Source organism: Delphinus delphis, chromosome 4, assembly GCF_949987515.2.
Source record: "Delphinus delphis chromosome 4, mDelDel1.2, whole genome shotgun sequence".
Taxonomy (NCBI): Eukaryota; Metazoa; Chordata; class Mammalia; order Artiodactyla; family Delphinidae; genus Delphinus; species Delphinus delphis.
In genome coordinates this window covers 72,097,985-72,120,870 of record NC_082686.1, presented here as the reverse complement: position 1 = coordinate 72,120,870, position 22,886 = coordinate 72,097,985, and the positions used below count along the sequence as shown (strand labels likewise).

Genomic DNA, 22,886 nt, shown 5'->3' with positions numbered 1-22,886 from the left:
TCAAATCTCACTGGCCATCCTATATTTTATCTGGCCACCCAGACAAAGGTCAGGGGTTGTGTAGTTACTGCTGATCATAATTAATAGGCAGGACGAAAGGGGACAGTTCACAGAGGTGAGAGACGAAGCAAAGAGGACCTAGCACAGACCCTGAATGTGGCTTGAGGGCAGGGAACATGTGTTGTGCCCATTTGTCTTCCCAGTCCTGATGAATAAAGCAACTGTCACAGCGTCTCTGCTGACTTTCCAGGCAAGTCAGCCACCACCACTACTTGTGTCTGCCTCTTCAAGAACACCCACTTTGTTACGGGTTGTTTGTCTATTGACGTGTCTGCCTCCCCCTTGAATGGAAAGTGATCAAGCTTTTGAGTCATAGATCTGGGTCCAAATCCCAACTCCGAAACTTAGCAAGTCACTTATCCTCTGAGAGCCTCAGGTCTCTCCTATAAAAAGTGAATACAAAATATTGAGTATAGTTCCCTGTGTTATCTCATGTATAACTGAATCACTTTGCTCTACACCTAAAACTAACACAACATTGTAAATCAACTCACATCCCCAAAAAAGTGAATACCATTAAGATGTTGTGATAAATAAATGAGATAATGTAGGCAAAGCACACAGCAGGTGCTCAGAAATATTAAGCACGACATCTACGAAGATCAGGAGTGCAGGGACCTGGTCCTAACACAGCACCGTACATGCTATGAAGAAGGTGCTCAATAGATGTATGAGAGATGAATGAACATCCAAGTGAGGAGAGTGAGCTCTACATTGATTCCCTACACTAGAGGCTCTTAGTATTTTATTCATGCCACTAGTCATGATGCTGATGGGAAAAGAGATAAGAAAGCGTCAATCATAATTTTCCACGAGCCACCTCTGATAAGGCCCTGGGTGAGAGATGCACAGAGGACAAACCTTGTAATACCCTTGTTCTTTACTGTATCTTGTGCTTCCTCATGGGAGGGGCAGCTGCACAGAAGAGACTTCAACTCCTCGTGAGGGTCCCTAGGTCAGGGACATGGGTGCAAGTGTGGCAGGCCACAACAGGTCATGGAATCAGGAGACACATACACGCTTGGGCAGGGAGGAGGGTGCGGACAGTGCAGTAGGTCCTCTTGAGCCCCCTCTGGGAGGATGCCTGGCTCCATCTTCCTATAAGAGCTCCTTTTCTACCTCAAAACCTGCAGCTCTTAAGTTTCACCCCATGCGAAGCAGAAACATTTCACTTGGTTGAAGCAGTAGAGGATTTGAACATATGATTCCTTTGCTGTTATGGACTGAATGTTTGTGTCCCCTCAAAATTTATATGTTGAAACTCCACCCCCAAAGTGATGGTATTAGGAGGTGGGGTTGGGCCTTAGGAGGTAATTAGGATAGATGAAGTCATAAGGGTAAAGCTCTCATGAATGGGATTAGTGGCCTTAAAAGAGTCACAAGAGAGCTTGCTTTTTCTGCTCTGCCGTGAGCCATGTGAGGATACAACTAGAAAGGTGTGCAACCTGGAAGAGAATTTCTCACCAGAAACCGAATACCCTGGCACCCTGATCTCATGCTTCTAGCCTCCAAATGGGAGAAATAAATTTCTGTTGTTTATAAGCCACTCCGTTTATAATATTTCACTATAGCATCCTGAGCTGACTGAGATCTGTCCTTTCCCTAAAATATTTCCTCAGTTCACCACATCACCAAACTCCCCTCCAGGCTGTCACCCTAAGTTCACTTCAGGACCCCCAAAACAACCGAAATTAAACTTGGGGTCCTCCAGGAAAGGAATCCAATGAACTATGTAAGCATGATTCCCACAAGAGAGGGAGCAACTTCTTAACAATGCAATTACCCCCATTTTTCACATTCACAGAGGGCAACACATTGGCTGTTCAGAACGAGCAGCCAATGAGTAGCTGGGTGCTCATGAGCAAGATCAGCCAAACAACAAGCAGATCATGGAGCTGGCTTTCCTTTGAATTGCAAATCTCACCATGCTTTAGTCTCTGTCTTAAGGCAGGGAACAGAAGTAGGAGGCAAGAAGCATAGTTTCTTTTTTCAAGATCCACAGGACCTGAGCTTTTTATTCTTGCCCTCTATTTAGCAAACCAGCTCCTGCTAAGGTGCAGCCCCTGCTGCCCAGGCGGTGTCTGCTGCCTCTCAGGACTGGGTCTGGCATGGATTCGCTGGTCCTCTCCCTCGGGTGCTATCATGCTGTGAGCCTCCATCCCTCTATGGGGTTGCCCTGCTCTCCTCTCTGTATCCTTTTCTCCTCACCCCTTTCAGCCTCCTGGTTTTGTCCCCCCTCTCAGAGTCCCTAAACGTGCTACTCTTTATATGGCCAAACTTTGAAATAAAAGCATGGTCGATGGCCAAAAAGCACGTGAAAAGCTCAACATCACTAATTATTAGAGAAATGCGAATCAAAACTACGAGGTATCACCTCACACTAGTCAGAATGGGCGTCATCAAAAAGTCTACAAATAATAAATGCTGGAGAGGGTGTGGAGATAAGGGAACCCTCCTACAAGTTGCTGGGCATGTAAATTGGTAGAGCCACTATGGAGAACAGTATGAAGGTTACCTAAAAAACTAAAAAGAGAACTACCATATGACCCAGCAATCCCACTCCTGGGCATATACCTGGAGAAAACCTTAATTCAAAAAGATACATGCACCCCAATGTTCATTGCAGCACTATTTACAATAGCCAAGACATGGAAGCAACCTAAATGTCCATCAACAGAGGAATGGATAAAGAAGATGTGGTACATATATACAGTGGAATACTACTCAGCCATAAAAAAGGAACGAAATATTGCCATTTGCAGCAACGTGGATGGACTTAGAGACTGTCATACCGAGTGAAGTAAGCCAGACACAGAAAGACAAGTATCATATCACATGTGGAATCTAAACAAAAGGGTACAAATGAACTTATTTACAAAAGAGAAGTAGAGTCACAGATGTAGAAAACAAACTTATGGTTACCAGGGGATAAGGCAGGGAGGGATAAATTGGGAGATTGGGATTGACATATACACACTACAATATATAAAATAGATAACTGATAAGAACGTGCTGTATAGCACAGGGAACTCTGCTCAATACTCCATAATGGCCTATACGGGAAAATAATCTAAAAAAAAAAAGAGTGGATATACGTATATGTGTAACTGATTCACTTTGCTGTACACCTGAAACTAACACAACATTGTAAATCAACTATACTCCAATAATTTTTTTTTTTTTTTAAAGCACGTTTGGGAGCTTCCCTGGTGGCACAGTGGTTGAGAGTCCGCCTGCCGGTGCAGGGGACGCAGGTTCGTGCCCCGGTCCGGGAGGATCCCACATGCCGCGGAGCGGCTGGGCCCGTGAGCCATAGCCGCTGAGCCTGTGTGTCTGGGGCCTGTGCTCCGCAACGGGGGAGACCACAGCAGTGAGAGGCCCGCGTACCGCAAAACAAAACAAAACAAAACAAAAAGCACGTTTGTTGGTGTTTGTGTGGTATCCAGCCTCTCTTCTCTGTGACTGCCTCCCAACTACCCTCCTCTCCCCTCCCAGCCATTGGGTACAGATTTGGGACCCTAGCAGCTTCGGTACTAGTGAACCTGCTCCCCACCCTATGACATGACCACAGCTGACTGGAGTGTGAAGTGGAGTCCCTATCTTTCGAATTTGGTATTAGGACTAGGGGTCCAATCTCATCCTGGGTTGATATCTGAACGAAGAGGTACAAGGCAGCCATTTTCCACAAAGTGAACTATGTAGAAGAGAACGAGTGAAGAGATGTCTCAGAGACGAGGAAGAAGAGATACTCCCAGGCTCCTGATGCCTTTCCCTTGCTTTGTGCAAGTCCCTTGTGAAGTCCAACTGCATTCTTGCCATGGTCCTCTGTGAAATACCCCTTAATCTGTCTCTTTTGCTTAAACTACCTAAAGTTTCTCTTGCTTTGAATACTTTTTTTTTAATGTTTCCTATTCCTAATTTTAGGACCAAATGTGTTAAAAAAATTTTTTTTACACACACACACACACACACACACACTTGCTTTTTTCTCAAGGTCGGTTCTTAATGATATTTACCTATTATAATGAGAAATGTACTGAATGCTTACTATGTTCCTGGCGCTGTTCTAAAGCAGCTCAATGTGCCTTTCATTTCAACCTCACCATATCCTATAAACGATTTAGCACTCCCCTCGCCGTTCCCCTTTTACAGAGAACTGAGGTACAGAGAAATCAAACGTCTTCTCCAAAGTTACGCAGCTATTAAGTGTAGAACTGGGGTTGAATCCAGGCAGTCTTGACTCCAGAATCCATGCCCTTTACCACTACACTACGTATTGTACTTTACAAACTCTGGGTTACCAATGCAACCTGACAAAAGACCTTCCAACAAATCTATAACACCCTTGAAAATATTTCCTGGCCTTACTCTTGATTCAGTGAACAACACAGTACAGCGTCGAAGTTGCCCCCAGAGAGAAATAGGAAAATTGGTAGAGCAAAAACTTACCAGGTATATTGATTTCCTAGGGCTGCCATAGCAAAATACCACACACTGGGTGACTTAAAAACAGAAATTTGGGGCTTCCCTGGTGGCCCAGTGGTTGAGAGTACGCCTGCCGAGGCAGGGAACACGGGTTCGTGCCCCGGTCTGGGAAGATCCCACATGCCGTTGGAGTGGCTGGGCCCGTGCGCCATGGCCGCTGAGCCTGCGCGTCCGGAGCCTGTGCTCCGCAACAGGAGAGGCCACACCAGTGAGAGGCCCGCGTACCGCAAAAAAAAAAACAAAAACAAAAAAAAACCGAGAAATTTATCTTCTCACTGTTCTGGAGGCCAGAAGTCCAAGATTAAAGTGTGGGCAGAACTGGTTCCTTCTAAGAGCTGTAAGGGAGGAATCTGTTCCATGCCTCCTCTGTCCTAGCACCTGGTAGTTTTGCTGGCAATCTTTGATATTCCATGGCTTCTGCTCAATCTTTGCTTTTATCTTCATGTGGTATCCTCCCTCTGCGCATGTCTGGGTCCAAATATACCCTTTTTATAAGGACACCAATCACACTGGATTGGAGACCCACCCTATTCCAGTATGATCTTAACTAATTACACCTGCAACAATGCTATTTCCAAATAAGGTCACATTATGAGGCACCTGGGACTTTGGGGGTGGGGGTGGGACACAACTCAACCCGTAACACCAGCTTTTACCATTTCTCTCCTGCAGCAATTTTCAATGATTATATCTCCCTTTTTTTCGAAGAGGTCAAAAGTTTGATTCTAACATGTGACAAACCACAGGTGCAGCTTCTCAGCTTTGGTTTAGCACTCAAATTTCATAACCACCCTGATTCAGGAAGGATACTAAATCCACTGTCCCTGAAAGAATCCTAATAAGGACACTGACCTCTTTTATTTTTTTAACATCTTTATTGGAGTATAATTGCTTTACAATGGTGTGTTAGTTTCTGCTTTATAACAAAGTGAATCAGCTATACCTATACATATATCCTCATATCCCCTCCCTCTTGCGTCTCCCTCCCACCCTCCCTATCCCAGCCCTCTAGGTGGTCACAAAGCACCGAGCTGATCTCCCTGTGCTATGTGGCTGCGTCCCCCTAGCTATCTATTTTACATTTGGGAGTGTATATATGTCCATGCTACGCTCTCACTTCGCCCCAGCTTATCCTTCCCCCTCTCCGTGTCCTCAAGTCCATTCTCTTTTAAATGACTGCATATATTTAGCTAAGGATGACAGAAGGACAAACAGAAGAGGTAGGTATTAGATGCCTTAGCTACTAGCTCTGGCTCTGCCATTGACTTGTTCTCAGTAAAGGGCTAGAGTTTTATATATGAATATATATATAAAACAAATTATATATTATATAAACTAAATATATATATTTTGTTGTTGTTGTTGTTTTGTTTTGTTTTTCCTGGTCATAAAAGAGATTTTGCCTCCGCTCTCAGTCTCTTCAAAAGTCAGTCCTGAATGGTGATTTCTAGTCAGAGGAGAATTACTGGGAACTTTAAAAAAAAATAGTGTTACTGATGCCTGAGTGCATCCCCCCTACCCCATCTAATTTAATTTGCCTGGAAATCTTATCTTTTAAAAGCTTCCCAGGTATATATTAACTTGATTGTGATGGGTGTATACCTATGTCAAAACTTATCTAAGTGCACACTTGAAATAAGTGTAGCTTACTATATGTTGATTATATCTCAATAAAGATGTTTAAAAAATTAAAGCTTCCCAGGTGATTCTAGTGAGCAGCCCAAAATGAGAACCACTGAGCTGGGTCAATCTCCTCATTTAAGCACGTAAAGAAACAGCCCTAAAAGGGAAGAAATCTGCTCAGGAACCATGTCATGGCTACCAGGACTGCCAGGCCTTAGAGCTTGTGACTCCTGAACTATTACTCCAGTGTTCTTACCTTAAAACCAAAATGCTAGAACATTACTGAGCTCCTCAAAACATTTTAAAAGAGGCATCTGAAAAAATCTGAAGTGCAGGGATTGTTACACAGATGTAGGCCATGAGAATTAAAACAAAACCAAAAAACCCCACCAGCCTTTACCTGGTAGAGTTACTACTTAAAAGAGCAGTTGGTTGTCCTTTCAATGTACTCCAGGCGTACCCTCCCCTCACTCTGTCCACTGGGTTGTGGAGTCTAGTGAGGCTGGTAGAGCTCTGGGCAATTTAGTTGTGAACTACATATATCACTCTCTGGACTGTTGAGGTGGGGAGAGAAGTCATTGACCCCTCCCATTTGAACCTTAAGTATCCTTTCTTTCGAAAGTAAAGGTAATCAACAAAGGGCACGGCTGAATAAAAAAACCTTTTATACATTAGAATAAAGATATCTGGCCTACTCCCATTACAATATGCCTCTAATTAATCTAAATGGATATTAGCATTTTAATAAATCATTTCAGGAGCCTTCTCAAAGGAGATAGGACCTCTACACCATTCCCATTACTCAATTTCATCCTCCATTTCATTTATAGAGAAAAAGAGGGAGAAGAAAGACAATCCCTAATCTTTCTCTTATATGTTTCCCCCCCCTCTCAGAAAAGAAACAGAAATTAAGGACTGTCAACAGAGTGACCTAAGGAAAACTCTCTAAATGATTCTTACTTCTTGAGTCACTCATTCATCATGAAATCCTATACACAGAAGCGGAACAATGACAATCTTAAATCTTGAGGGGCTACTTCTTTCAACAAACTATATTCTGAAAAGTAGAGAACATGTTGCTCTCAAAAATATTTTAATGACTACATTAAATAAAAAGCAAATGGCTTGGGGGAGGATTCAAAAAAGAAATTAGGACAACAGACTGGTAAAGCTGTCCCTAGTATCTCTTCCCACTAAACAAAAGGATACAGAAATTTTACACCTACTTAATTTTCCTTTAGAAAATTAAAACTTTGTATAAATTTTAACATATTAATACATCAAGCAACTTTCAGCAACATGATCAACTGATTCTTTTAAGCTTTTAGATCACAGGAGCCATTTGTTCAGCCATGCCTGATTCTCATAACTCTTGGCAAACAACTGCATTATCAAACAACTGTTAGCTGGGGGTGGAGGCGATAGCGAAACAGGATTCTAGTGAATTATTATTCCCTGGCCATGGTCCATTCTAAACATGGAAAATGTGGATTCCATTATTAAAAGGCATGGAATTTATAGGTAAATTCCATCAACACATTTGGCTACTAAGGTATTACCATTTTTCTTCCTGACCAATATATAAAAAAATTCCTTGTTTTAAATGTAAGCAATCACAGGGGATTAATGTTTGTCTTAATTTTTTATTAAGAAACTAAAGCAAAAAAGAATTTCAAAAAATTAATATACAGAATTCTAATTTTAATTCTAAACAAATAAGAAATCTATACCAAGAACTAAGTATCAGAGTTTACCAATATTTAAGAATAAAGGGGAATGGCTAAAATGCATTCACAGTCACTATTTCTTCCTTACAAGCCTCAGATTTGCTTCACTCGGATAGGATACAAAAAGAATTTTTCTCATCTATCTTTAGTTACTATCGTCTGTAAATTCAGAGCTTTTTTTCTTCCTACATTGGGTTTGATAACATGAGCATAAAGATGAGTCCATCAGAGATTCTTTCTTAAGATGTTTAGGGGAGCTAAGACATAAACAAATAATAAATATAAATAAATTTATACAAGGTACAAAGTAATACAGCATGAGCTATGTATAGATAAATATAAAGACAAGGAAATTTCAAGGAAGGAGAGATTACATTCAGCTGGAGAAACTGAGGAATGCTTTATTAGAATAGCATTTGGGTTAGGTATGAACTGTTCCTTTCAGGAAGGCTTTAAAGTGGTGGTCTTGAGTTCTAGAATGTAATCTCAATACTCATCTTTAAAATTCAAGTTTCTATCTTATCAAACTGTTCATTTTTTTAAACGACCAAAAATATAAATATTACAGTCTATATAAACAGCAGTTTGGAGACATAAATTAAAAGTTAATTGTAATACCTACTACGTGGGTTAGGGCTCTGTTCTTTTCAAAACTCTCTCTCCCAGGTCAAATCATATCTAAAAGATGGAAGATGCCTAATCACGGAACCATGAGTTGAAGTATTCAACTGAGCAACACCTACTTGGTTTAGGTGCCTTATCAAATCTATATCCAAACTTACAGGAATAAGAATGAAGAAGGTGAAATAAATGGTTCAATATTCAAAAGTCAGATAATGAAAAAATAACGGCAACTAAGAAATGACATATATTAACCACAGAATTCTTTGTATGAAAAGTTTTAATGAATTGTGAGCCATTGACCATTACAGACTTTAAAACTTAATATTTCTTCTTTCCTGTGTAAAACCAGATAATTAAACCAGCCTATCCCAAGTATGACAGAAGACCATAGAATGAATAAGAGTAATAGTAATGTTTTCTTACCCATCTGCACGCTTTGCTAAATTTAAGAACCAAAGAGAGTGCTCCTGGTTTCCAAAGTCAACAGAGCAAATTCAACTACACATTTCTTCCTGATCATAGTTTCAGCTGAAATACAACAAATATAACTTTGCCTTTCAATAGCACTTTTTATCCATAGCACAAGCACTTTCCCATTATTTTCTTCTTTACCCCCAATATCCTTATGAGGTAGTGAAGGGAGGGAGCAAGGATTTTTTTTTTTTTTTTTTGCAGATGAGAAAACTTAAGGTGAATTTAGATCAGTGGTTCTCAACCTTGGCAACATATTGAAATCACCTAAGAAGTTTTTAAAAATCCTTATGGTCATGTCATAGCCCAGACCAACATCAGAATATTAGGGTATGGGACCCAAGCATCAATATTTTTCAAAATGCCTGTGACTCCAAACTATAGCCAAGTTTGAGAACCACTGGTTTAGATGATTTATATTCAATATTCAGAGGCAACTGGCTTCTACCTAAGTGCTCTCTCAGCACCAATGAAAAAGAGATTCCATTTCCTCAAACATTATAACAGTTTGTCTTAGTATTCTGTACAACTACTATTGGTCTCCAGTAACAAATTAATTTACCAGGTTATAAATGAAGGCTCTTCATTCCCCTGATGCTCATGCTAAATATGAACCTCCATTTTATAAAATTTGCAAATTGGATATTAAAGAATTTAAGTCTTTGAGACAAGAATGGCTTGTTATTAATATTTAGGCAATCATTTGATTCTAGGTTCAATATGCAATAACCATGTGTTTCCATTTTCCATTCAGCACCTTCAAAACTTTGTTACAAATGAATGTTTACTAATAAGACAAAACAGAAGATATAAACAAAACTCTGAGCAAAAGCTCTTGAATTGACCATATCACAATCTGAAAAAGAAACAAGTGCTTAAAAGACCTCATAGCTTTCTAACTAGTTCAATCTTTATCCTGAACCAGATCTCTTCTTTAATTAAATTTTAAACTTTGCCAAATTGAGTTGTTCTACACCAAGAAAAATCAATTTCTGTAGCAGCTATGTTCTCTAATACATTTAACATATAATTTCACTCTGTAGTATTAAATATGGTTTCTAGGAGGTTTCTTTCTTGATGTGGGTATCAAAAAGGATCTTTAACAGATTACACCTTTAAGCAACACACCAAATACACAACAAATACTTGTAAACCTTTCAGGTGGCAAAAATGAAATCTTTGTTCATGACTGAAATCCCTTGTTTCACAGGAGTACTGATAATATTAACTCGCAAGGAGCAACCCAAGAACCACAGCCAGATGCTTGCTGTCCCTAATTTTTTTAGATTCAAAACAAAATATGCATACAGCAAAACCTAAAAACTACAAAGATTCCACTTGCCTTAGTCACTTCTTATCACAAAGATGTATCTGAAACCATACAATTTATACTTTCATACAGAAAGATGTTTGTTTCCTTTCTAACAAAAGAAAATCTCAGCTCATGTACGTTGAATTATTAATTTGAAAGAGTATTAGTGAAATCAGATTTCTTAGTCAAAAATTCTGAATAGGAATTAACGTTAAACTCTTCTACAATAAAACCTTCAAAATATCACCAACCTGAAGTTTCCAGCATAAGGTATTTTATTTCAAGTCCCATGGGGGCAATTATTTATAATGAGATAAAGAACATTCTTAAGCTGGGTTCAGGTTGGCACTGTTTCAGATGGATGAGTAAACATTTTCTTGACAACCCCAATAAAGAGTCTGAGGCTTAGATTGTTGCATGATGTAAACAATATGAAATTAAAAAATTATAATATCTACAGCATTATAAAGTTACAAAATAAAAGGACCATTGATCAATTATTTTCTTAAGGTCTGTGACTAACAGCTTTCATATTTGAGGCCTATAAGAACAAATGGCAATGCTCTCTGTTCTTATGAGACACTTTCTTGCAGGTCAAAAAATAAAACCAGATTCTATAAGATGCACATTATTATTATTATTGATATACGAATGATTAGAAATAGATTTGCCTTCCCTCAATCTTGGCCTGGAGATTTGAGGGACCTGTATAATAATTTTGATGGCTAAAAAAATAAATCAGACTGTAATAGGCATGGAAACTGTAAGCCAAATATAATACAAAATGAGCCAATACAACACATCTCCTCTTAAAATTTTCTTCTTTGTAGTTACCAAACTGTCCCTAAATGTTATTCTAATTTTGTACCATGTAGTGGTTTTTAAGAAACTGAACTAGAACAAAGCAACTCCTTTGTCCTGTTTTTTTTTTACAGTTTTTTTTTTACACACATATTGTATATACAACTTTTAAAATAGCTGCACAATTTTATATCTCACCGTTAGAGAAGTGCAGTCCAGGCAGACCATGCTTCTCAATATATTAAAAATATTAAATAAAATCCAACCAGTTTCATACTTTTCTAATAGTCAAGCTGGCTGGAAAAAAGGGTCTGGAGAAAAAACAGGCAGTTGTAAAACAGGATCAGTCTTTCTTCACAAACACACTACTTAAAACTCTTGCTAGTTCCCTATCTTATCCCTTTTACACCATCTCTAAGATCTCACCTTAGAAGTTGAAAATATCACATCGCTAACTTAGAGACAAAATCTGTTGAAACATGCATATGTCAACTGCCCACTCAACCAACTGCAACCCTGAGGATTTTTCTGGCCCAGTAGAAAAGAGGAAACACTAAGATAATCTCTGCTGTAGAGTTGCTTCTCCAGTTAACAATATCATGTGTTTTTTCAGGATGTTTCTTGGGCATGCATGTATGACACTGTCACTTCATGATTCTACTTTCCATAAGCAGGTATCTCCTCCACTCTGTCTTTCATCCCAAGAAAGCCACTGTCATCCATCCAAAGGTTTTCCAAGGTAAACCAAAGTCACTTCTGTGTTACCATATACAGCAGAAACTGCTGGATATAAGCAGACCTTTGGAAGTCCTCTAAAGGCAACCCCCAGGAATTCATATCCACGTTCAAAAGCTAAAGTCTTATCTTCCATGTCCAAGATGACTCGAATTCTTTCTCCTATCTGCAAACAGACATCAAAAGAAGGTAAGAAGAAAACCCATCAAAGGCACAGCTAGATGTAATCAAGTTAAAAATATTATTAAGAATATATCTCAAAAGTTATCTAGAAAAACCAAAAAAGTTATTTGGTCAGGGAGAAACATCTAGAAAAAGAACATACATCAATTTCATCATAAATGTTTGTTTTGATAGTTTTTTTTTAAAAAAACTTAAGACTTGTGTGGGATTTATATTTAATACTGAAAATTTAAATATTCTTCCTGAACAGTCCCCAGATTTTATTTATTCTTTTTAAAGACTTTTCTTAAGAAGGTTACCACTAAAATCTATAACTTGGCATATTTTACCAAAAAAGGCTACCTAAATTTTCTCAAATTACTATAGTACATACATACAATGGAATGTTATTCAACCTTAAAAAGAAATGAAATTTTAGTATGTGCTACAACATGAATGGACCTTGAAAGCATTATGCTAAGAGAAATAAGCCAGACACAAAAATACAAATATTATATGATACCACTTGTATCAAGCACCTGGAATATTCAAATTCATATAGATTGAAAATTGAATAGAGGTTACCAGAGGCTTGGGGGAGGAAGAAATGTGGAGTTATTGTTCAGTGGGCACAGAGTTTATGCTGGGGATGATGAAAAAGTTTTGGGTATATATAGTGATGATGGTTATACAACATTGTGAATGTATTTAATGCCACTGAATTATACACTTACAAATAGTTAAAAGAATAAAGATTGTTGTGTATATTTTACCACAATAAAAAAAATTACTATAATAAAACACTTCCACAACCTTTAAAATTTACAAAGCAGTTCTACATACAACACGGAACTTACATAATCATGAATAGCCAAATCTGACTATAGGTTCTAAAGATGCAGAATAGGCTTATTAAACAATCACTTTGTGGTCCACTACTCTGAAACACCCGTTTGTTATAAGAATAGCAGTACTGATTGTTAAACTAAACTGGAAGCACAATTACCCATTTCTTTTCCCATTTGGAAAAGTAAACAAAGAAAGAGCATGTTTATCCTTATAATTTGCATGTATTAAAGGCTGTTGCATCTATATACTTGGAGGCAGAAAGTCCTAACATTTGCAATCAAAAAACCATAATTTAATACTTCCAAATTATGATACCCCCTGCTGCTATCATTACTTTCCTTCATTGTATTTCCTATCACAAATAACTACCAACATCTACTTTTTCTCTCCCTCTGCCCAACTCACAGATTAACCCCATTTTAAGAACCTCCAAATCACCATCATCACTACTGTTACAAACAAAACACAAACAACAGCAAAAATCAGAAATAAAAGCTAGGGGCTTCCCTGGTGGTGCAGTGGTTGAGGGTCCGCCTGCCGATGCGGGGGACGCGGGTTCGTGCCCCAGTCCGGGAGGATCCCGCATGCCGCGGAGCGGCTGGGCCCGTGAGCCATGGCCGCTGGGGCTGCGCGTCCGGAGCCTGTGCTACACGGCGGGAGGGGCCGCAGCGGTGAGAGGCCCATGTACCGCAAAAAAAAAAAGGAAATAAAAGCTAATATTTTCATGAGTATTGTTGAGTGATTTTATATTATCTCATTTAATTCTCATATCAATCCCAGGAGTTATCCCTGTTTTACAGAAGATGAAAATAACAAAATAGAACCACTCCAAGTGAAATCTGCAAGTTTGCTTTACGTTTGAGCATACAGCATACATACACATAGCACAGAGAGCAGAAAGACAGTCTTACAGTTTTAGGTGTCAGAGGACAAAATTTGGAGACAGCAGAGCAACTGGAAACTTAGAGGAACTCTGCAAGCAAAAAACCACAAAGAAGATGAGCCCCAAAATCTGAAAATAAACTCTGCCCAAATCCTCATGTGATGACTGTATTACACAAACACAGGGGAAACCCCCAGGGAACCAGGCAGAAAAAGTAGCAGCTAGAGGCCAAAAAAACTGAATAAAGACATAAGCTGCTGTATAGTTTCAGTGCAGGCAAGTTAACTGCCTACTAGAACAAGAAAGCCTACAGTTTTCAGAAGTACAAAGTAGCTTCTAAAGAAACAAAACATTCCAGAGTCACTACTATATATTATCTACCATGTCCAATTTTCATTTAAAAAATGACTGGATACGAAAAGAAACAGGTAAGTGTAACTCATACTCATGGAGAAAAAAGCAGTCAGTAGAAACAGACTCCAAGTGGGCCTTAGATGCTGGATTTGGCAAAGACTTAAAGTAGTTATAAAATATACCCAAAGAATTAAAGAAAAATATAGTATTAATAAATGAACAAATAGAGATCTCAGTAGAGAAACGGAAACTATAAAAATGAAAATTTTAGAACTGAGGGGCACAATAACCAAAATTCACTAGCCTGGCTCAATAGCAGAGTTCAAATGACAAGAAGAAAAAAATCTATGAACTTGAAGACAGAACAACAGAAAGTAATGAATCCAAAAAACAGAGAAAAAAAGAACACAGCTTCAGAGGCACAGAAACAAGGATGATATCAAGCAGTCCAACAATTACATTAAATATAAATGGACTAACTACTCAAATCAAGAGACTGGGTTAGATAAAAAGCAAGATCCAATTACATGCTGTCTGGGGGACCCACTTTAAATACAAAGACAGTCTAAAAGTAAAAGGATGAGGGAAAAGAGGTACTTTGCGATAGTAAGCATAAGAAAGTTGGATTGGCTTTATTGATATCAGACAAAATAGACGTAAAGACAAGGAATATTACTAGAGTCAAAGAAGGTCATTTCATAATGATAAAAGAGTTAACCAGGTAGGTAGATATAACAATTTTAAATGTATATGCACCTAATAACAGTTCCAAAACACATGAAGCAAAAAGTGACAAAACTGGAAGAAGAGATAGATAAATCAGCAACTGTAGTTGGAGATTTTAATACTCCTTAGTAAATGAAAGAACAGGTAGAAAGAAAATACAGAAAGCAGATAGAAGACTTATACACTACCAACCAATTTGACCTAGCTGTCCTTAATAGATTATTCCATCCAACAGAATATATATTCAAGCATACATAGACATTTATCAAGGTAAACCATATGCTGGGAATAAAACATGCTGCAATAAATTTAAAGGGACTGAAATCACACAGAGTATGTTCTCTGAAAAATAAAGAATAAAGGACTTTCACTACAAAGTCACAAGGTTAGTCATAGGTCTTTATCTTCAATGATTATTAAGTCCGTTCTCCTTAGGGCATTTGCAGAGCCTGAAAGGACAGTAAGGAAAGGATTCTATGAAAGAAAATCCTTCCAGGCTTTTATACATCAGGAAATGAGATATATCTTAGTTCTTCTACTTTATTATGTCTCACTTGAGGTCATTACTGAGGCTAGAGCTTTCAAACCACATGTTCCTCTGAAATGTACTATCTATAATTCCTTAAAATTTCCAAGTTCTTATCAGATTATTATTTTTTACACTCTGCTGAATCTATGGTAATCATATAGCTTTTACAAATAGGAACTATAATTATGACCCTAGAATCAAGTGAGTATGGCTTAAGGCTAAGAATTTTTAGGGACTTTGCTGGTGGTCCAGTGGTTAAGAATCTGCCTTCCAATGCTGGGGACCCGGGTTTGATCCCTGGTCAGGGAACTAAGATCTCACATATGCCGTGGGACCACGAAGCCCGCACGCCACGACGAAAAATCTGCGTGCCGCAACTAACACCTGATGCAGTCAAATAAATAAATAAATATTTTTTTTAAGAAGAATTTTTAAATGTAGTAGTTTGGGACTTCCCTGGCGGTCCAGTGGTAAGACTCTGTGCTTCCACTGCAGGGGGCACAGGTTCGATCCCTGATCAGAGACCTAAGATCCCGCATGCCGTGCGGGGTGGCCAAATAAATAAATAGGCAGTAGTGTGCCTGAACTCACCTATGTTTATGGAAATTGCTGACACCTCCAGACGCTTTAAATACAATCCAGATTAATAAGTAGCAGAGGGTAAGTATGTATGCACATGCACACAGGTGCAGTTGTGGGGGTGAGGGGGTGAGGTATCCAGAAAAAGTAAATTTCGATGTGCATGATATGAGAAAGATTACAATCCAAAGCACAAGTTGGCAAACTATGGCCCCTGGGCCAAATCTGGCCTGCAGTCTATAAATAAGGTTTTACTGGAATACAGCTATGCTCATTCATTTACATAATTCACGGCTGCTTTTGTGCTATAACAACATAGTTGCACAGTTGTGAGAGACAGTATGGACAACAAAGCCTAAAATATTTACTATCTGGCCCTGTATACAAAAAGTTTCCCAACCTGATTTAAAGACAGATTGCTCAGATTGAATATGTATTAGGAAACAAATACTGAGATACTAAAGATTATTGTCAGAGTAGCCAAAAAAGGCCAGTTACACTATATATTTAAAAGTTACCAAAAAGACAAATAATGCTGCTATATAAAATTTTGTAAATTTAAAACAAATTAAGCCAGTTCCTCACCTGATATTTTGGTGCATTGTTGCATTGTGGAAAACTGCCATTGACTTCTCCATTATGTAGTAGATTATTGTCCACTAGATTCCAGCCCCAGCTCTGGTCATCACTGCCCAGCAATGCCACATAACCTTGGCATTGCATGGGGGCCCGTTTTGTGGCAATTCCAATCACTGCCACAGTGCCCAGAGGGCCCTCCCACCACACTTCCCATGCATGGCGGCCCTCACTGAAACCAATCTTGGTCCTTGCACCATCAGTGCTCTGAGCGATGGGGTTTCGATGTAAAGTAAAGCCATTCTTCTTAATGTAGACATTCCTGGAGCAGTCGTTAGTGCTGAAAGCATGTTGGAAAGCACGTATCTGAAAAGATGGAAAGCACACAAAAGAAACAGAAATTTAATTTTTCTTAAACATTAAAAAGTACCCAAACTTTAGGCTACATGTTTTTAAACAATAAAGTTATATATTTTAAGTAATACAATAATTATTTCTCAAAAATGGCTCACGTTTCAGCATGGGATCCTAACATAATAAATTATGCAACATTAAAAATAAAACTGCCAGCTGTTTCATTATTGACTAAAATTCTAAACCACAGTATAATTTCTCCAAATAGACTTCTTAACACATCAAAAGATATACACAAGAATCCTTATATTTTAGAGATAGTACTGAAATGTTTATGGGTGACATATCTGCGAATTGCTTTGAAATATCCAGGAATGGAATGGGAGAGTGGGCAAGGTAGACATGAAAGTAGACTGCCCATGAATTAATCACTGGTAAAGCTTCGTGATGGGTATAGGGAGGTTATTTTCTATACTCTTGTTTATATTCGATATTTTTACATTAAAAAGTTAAGATATGCACAGTTTTCGTGTTGGCAATGCTGCCACCAAAAAGAACTGTATTTTAAGTAAAATAGAGAACTTAGGCATATCAGCTCTAGAGTTTATGAAAAATTTTAATAACCACAAACTATCTTAGATCCTCAGCCTCCTTGCTAGGTATTACTCATACACTGAGACATCACCACTCTCATTTTACCAAATCAAATAATCCCCTAGATAGCATAAATTCAATCACTAAAATTTATAAAGAGATAGTCATTAACAGCAGCTACCACTGACAGGACAGGATAGTTGACCTTCAGTAATCCAGTTTTTTAAGTTTCCAAAATAAAGACAATATGAAAATTGCTACTCTGTACAAATAATAACATTCTCTCATGTTTTAATAATTTATAGGTTTTAGTTTGTACGTTTTTTAGAAAATCCCTTCTTTATTCAAACAACCCAAAAGCAGCTGAAGGCTGGGACCTATTGCTTTAGTTAACCTGAGAAATCAACTCCAGAATCACAGAATTTCAGCATTAGGAAAGACGTTAAAGTTCACCTACTTCAACTCAGGGATGGGGACACAGGCGTAAAGTCAACAGGTAGTTAGCACAAGAGCCCCAAAGAGAAGTCAAGCATCCAGTCCCCTCATCCAGTTCTCATTTACCATTAGCAAGTACTTCACTGTTTAATTGTTGTACTCCAGAGGACAGATTAAAACAAAATCAAAAAACCTCCTTGGTTCAGATATCCCATATTTTCATAAACAGGATGTAAACCTGAAGTATACCTAAATTTTTTCCGATCTGTTCTTATTATAACACACTTTTAAGTACCTAAAAGTGCTGTACACACCTCAACCATTTGACTCTAGTAAAACATATCTTGAAAAAAATCTAATCTAACCTAAATTGATCAAACTTCTATAGGAAATACAGAGGACAGAAAGCATGTTAAGCAACACCATGGGAATGAAATCAGCAAAATCCAGATTGAGGGAACCTCTCTACAGGGTAAACAACCTGGTTTCTTCAACAAATAAACTGCCGGGGTAAGAGGTGAGAGAGATGGAGGGTGTATCTGTAGACTAAAATAGCCTTAAAAGACATATCAACTGTTTGTCATGGGAACTTTATATAGATCTTGCTTAAATAAACTGAAAATTAAAGATATAACATTTGACATTTATGAGACAATTGGAAATGTGAACACCAAACTTTTTATATAAAGGAATTATCATTAATTTCTTTATACTTTAGATGTACTAATGGTATTGTGATTAAGTGTCCTTATCTTTTAGAGATAATGTGAAAAATCAGATAAAATGGAAAAATACACAAATAAATAAAAACAATCTATAGTTCTTGCTACACAGTCTCATGCGTAACCTGGATTTTGCATTATAGCAAACAGCTTTAAGACCTAATTTAGGATGTAAGTCTGAAATTTAGACAATTATAGCTAGATGCCAAGTATGACTGGAATAACTGATGTTACTTGGTAATATGTAAAACATGAACTTTTAAAAAGAAGACAAATCCTAGGGGCTTCACTGGTGGTGCAGTGGTTGAGAGTCCGTCTGCCGATGCACGGGACACGGGTTCGTGCCCTGGTCCGGGAGGATCCCACATGCGGCGGAGCGGCTGGGCCCGTGAGCCATGCCGCTGAGCCTGCGCGTCTGGAGCCTGTGCTCCGCAGCGGGAGAGGCCGCAGCAGTGAGGGGCCCGCGTACCGCAAAAAGAAAAAAAAGAAGACAAATCCTAATTAGATTGACAACTCCAAATACTTTCCAGTTTTATGCTATCCCAAGCCTGTTCTCATCATTTTCTCAGTTACCCAGGCTCCCTGGAAATCCTATTTGACCCTTCCTTCTTCTTCATCCCACCTCACCCAGTCAGCTGTCCACCTATGTGGACTTGTTTTCTTGCAATTCCTCTCCCAGCCACCCCCGTCTCTGCTCTATACACTTGTTCTGGTCTTAAGTACCTCTGGTATAGGCACCAACCCCTGCCTTCCTGAATTCACCTTATGGACTGGTTTCTCTAAAGCACAGCTCTTACTTCGTCCCTCCTTTGTTCAAATTTCTGTGTTTTCCAGCTGTAAGACAAAGCCCAAACTACAGACTGAAGGCTGTATGTCAAGGACCTCCATGATATATCTAGTTTCAGCTTAACTTTACAATCATATTTCCTATCACAATTCAATCTAACTAAACTATTTTATATCTTTAGCCTTTCCTCCAAGCTACAAATTGTAACAGATGCCTATCTGAAAACTCTCGGATGTCTTAAAAACACTGTAAACTCTGTTCTACCAAAACTGAACTCATTGTTATTCATCCAAAATCTAGCCCAGGTAATCCCTATATCATATAAGCCAGATACCTAGGAGTCACCCTGAGCACCTCCCTCTTCCTCCCCCCTATTTCAAATCTATTGCCAAGTGCTGTAGATTTTATTTCCTAAATTTATTCTAAATTTCTCCCCATCTCTTTTACTACATACTTCCTAATACTCATATTTCTAAGGTCTCCCTCCAACCTGTTCTCCATTCTTAAGTCTGAATAACCTCTAAAAAATGGAAAAATATCACATCACCAATCCCCACACTCCTAACCCCCTTTTGCTTACAATTTAAAATGGCTTCCTTTTGTTTGGCCCCAGTCCACCTCTTCCATCTTTCTCAAACGTGCCTCACTTTTGCTGTCTATGCTCCAGCCACATCGATTATTTTCTGTCCCTCATACTCATCAGGTTCCTTCCTGGAAGGCTCTTCTCTCTCTCTGGCCTATTTATCCTTATCATTCAGGTCTCAGTTCATGCATTATTTCCTCAGAGAAAGCCTTCCCTGACCTCCCTACTTAGTTCAAATTCTCCATTACTGACATTCAGAGCATCATGTATCCATCCTTCGTAGGACTTAACACAAATGCAATTTTACAACTGTGTGACTATTTGATTAATACCCACTTCCCCGCACTAGATTGTAAGTGCCATATGGCAAGGCATCCATAAGAGTCTGTATCTGTTTTTATTCACCATTGCATCTGCAAAACTGAGCATAGTGCCTAACATTCATATTTTTTTAAATAAAAATATATGCTGTACAAACCCTCTGCTTTCCATTGCCTTGATTTTGTTCAGGGTACTTCCTCTTAGTAAAATGTTCACATTCTCCCCATCTTTAAAGTTCAGCTCAAATACAATCTCAACCCCAAACCTTCTACAATCATCCACTCAACTTGTAAATCTCTTCCAGTAAACTTCTAGTATATATATATATTTATATCTCTAACAGTTAGCAACAATTTCTACCATTTCTAACTAATAACCACTAGTTATTTCTATACATTTTTTTCTCCTCTACTAGACTGAGGACGTCCCTACTAGGCTATATGACTCCTTCTGAATTAATCTTTTATCTTCAAGATATTCAAGAAAAGTCCTGCAATATCTGAATGTACATGTGATTAGTACAGGTCTATAATACCTATAGTGCAAGTAGTACAAAGGCATACAAAGTATTAAAAACTTATGAAACCTAAAATATCTCTGGAAGGATACAGAAGAAATAGGTAACATAGGTTGCCTCCAACCTGGATGGCGGTGGTATAAGGACAAAAGGAAGACATTTTGCTTTACATCACTTTGCTTCTTTTGAATCATGTATTCTTCACATGAATACATTATCTATTACATATTATTATATGAATCTTGAATCATGTGAACATGACTATTACAGACCAATTACAAAAATGTCTTAATTTAAAATAAGTAAAAACAATAAACTTTATGGAAAAGTAAAAAATAAGACTCATGAAATCTACACGTTTATCAGGCACAGTAAGACAAAACTGCAATCTACTGCACTCTACTATATGACTTACAACTAGTATCCATTGAGAATCTACCATGTACAAATACTGTCCTCGCAAATTAACATTATTTCATTTAATAGAAAAACAACTTCACAGCTGACATATTAAAAAGCGATATTCCTTATCTTATTAAACTAAAATCTGTTTTATTACAGAAGAATACATTTTACATCTATTTCACATGGAAAAAAAATTTACTCCTTATTCTGGCCCCACTGGCAGTCTAGCATTAAAAAGGTATGTTTTCCCTTTTTAGTTGTTAATGTATTTTTATGTTTACCATATTCTAGGTCAGACTTCATCCTGTCTCATATATGCTCTTGGTGACTGCTATTCTGAAGAGTGGTTTCCATCCAAACTGAACCCAAGTTTAAGGCCTTTTATTTACATTGCTTGAAGAATCCTCTCAGTCCTACCATTATCTGCTACTTGACATTTTTACTTGCATATGAAAGCAAGACTAATCACAAGAATCTGGCAGGGGAAAAAAGGCAGCAAAAATGGAATCAGCATGTTAGATGACAAATAGAACATAAGAGACACAACACCAAGGTGGAACTACGAAAAAGGTGGCAAGGAAGTAGCTAATAATAGTGGGACATGGCAGTATTATGACTGTTAAGTGGTGCCGATGGGAGGATATTCTATTAAAGCCTCTATGTTGAAAGTCAGCACGATGCCTTGGACCACACTCATTTATAAGCCTGTAACATAGTGGAGGGAATTAAAGAGTGCTTGGTCAAAAATAAAGAAAAGATAGTTATAAATCAGAGCTTGGAAAAGGTGCGGTGAAAGCAAAGATCTGAGAAACTAAGCCGATGTTAAGGCAGCCAAGGTGATTTAATAAAGGGCAGGGAGAAAAATAGGATGAGTATTGAAACCTACAACAATGAGGTGGTCTGTTTTTAAGGGTAAAGACTGTGGAAAGTAGAATGAGTGACGGAAACCAGGGATGGGAAACCACCTGGCCCTTCAAAAAGTGTATCGCGGAAGTGGGGTGGGTTAAGGAGCAGAACTTCAACCCAAAGAGAAGAGGATCTCCATGGCGCGGGGAGGTAAGGTAAGGTATTGACTGGAGCGGTGGAAAGGCGGGATAGTGAGGCGAGGCTTCCGACTCAAAAGCTTAGCTGAGAAGCACTGAGAGCGGCCCGGACAAGCGGGACCGGGGGCAGCGGCGTGGCGCGGGGCTCCCTCACCTTGGCCTTGTAGCTCGGCAGGTTGCAGAGGATGTCCGTGCGCAAAGCCTCCTCTGCCAAGCTGCGGGCGCATAGGCTTCGCCACACCTCGCTGTTCTCATCGCCGTGCAGGCAGCGGTACCAGTGCTTGCACACCAGGGCGCAGCTCCGCAGCTCGGACAGCTCCAGGTAGGAGAACACCAACTCCAGCACCCGGCTGGGCAGCCGGCCCCCGGCCCCGGCGGCCCCGGAGCCGGCGCCCGCGCCGCCGCCACCGCTACAGCCAGCGCCTCCCGAGGCTGCCCCAGCCCCCGGGGCCGGCGCCGCCATCGCCTCAACAGCCGGCCCAAGGGCCGCTGCCGCCGCCGCCGCTTCCCCCCGTCTCTGCTCCGGAGGCCAAGCCTCGCCTTGAGACAGGAGCAGTTCGCTCACCGCCCCTTTCACAGACTACCGTCCGGCCCCTCCACCACTCCCGCCCCTGCCCGGGGGCGTCCGC

General features: G+C 39.2%; 1 protein-coding gene across 1 annotated transcript; it reads right to left on the bottom strand.

The window, feature by feature from the left end:
• Positions 1-7,815: 7,815 nt before the first annotated feature.
• FBXO45 (F-box protein 45) lies at positions 7,816-22,828 on the bottom strand. Its single transcript, XM_060010876.1, has 3 exons — positions 22,412-22,828; positions 16,506-16,862; positions 7,816-12,004 (listed from the first exon to the last, which is right to left on the bottom strand). Exons 1-3 carry the CDS (start codon positions 22,718-22,720, stop codon positions 11,819-11,821), a joined length of 852 nt encoding a protein of 283 aa, XP_059866859.1. The 5' UTR covers positions 22,721-22,828; the 3' UTR covers positions 7,816-11,818.
• Between the last annotated feature and the right edge of the window lie 58 nt (positions 22,829-22,886).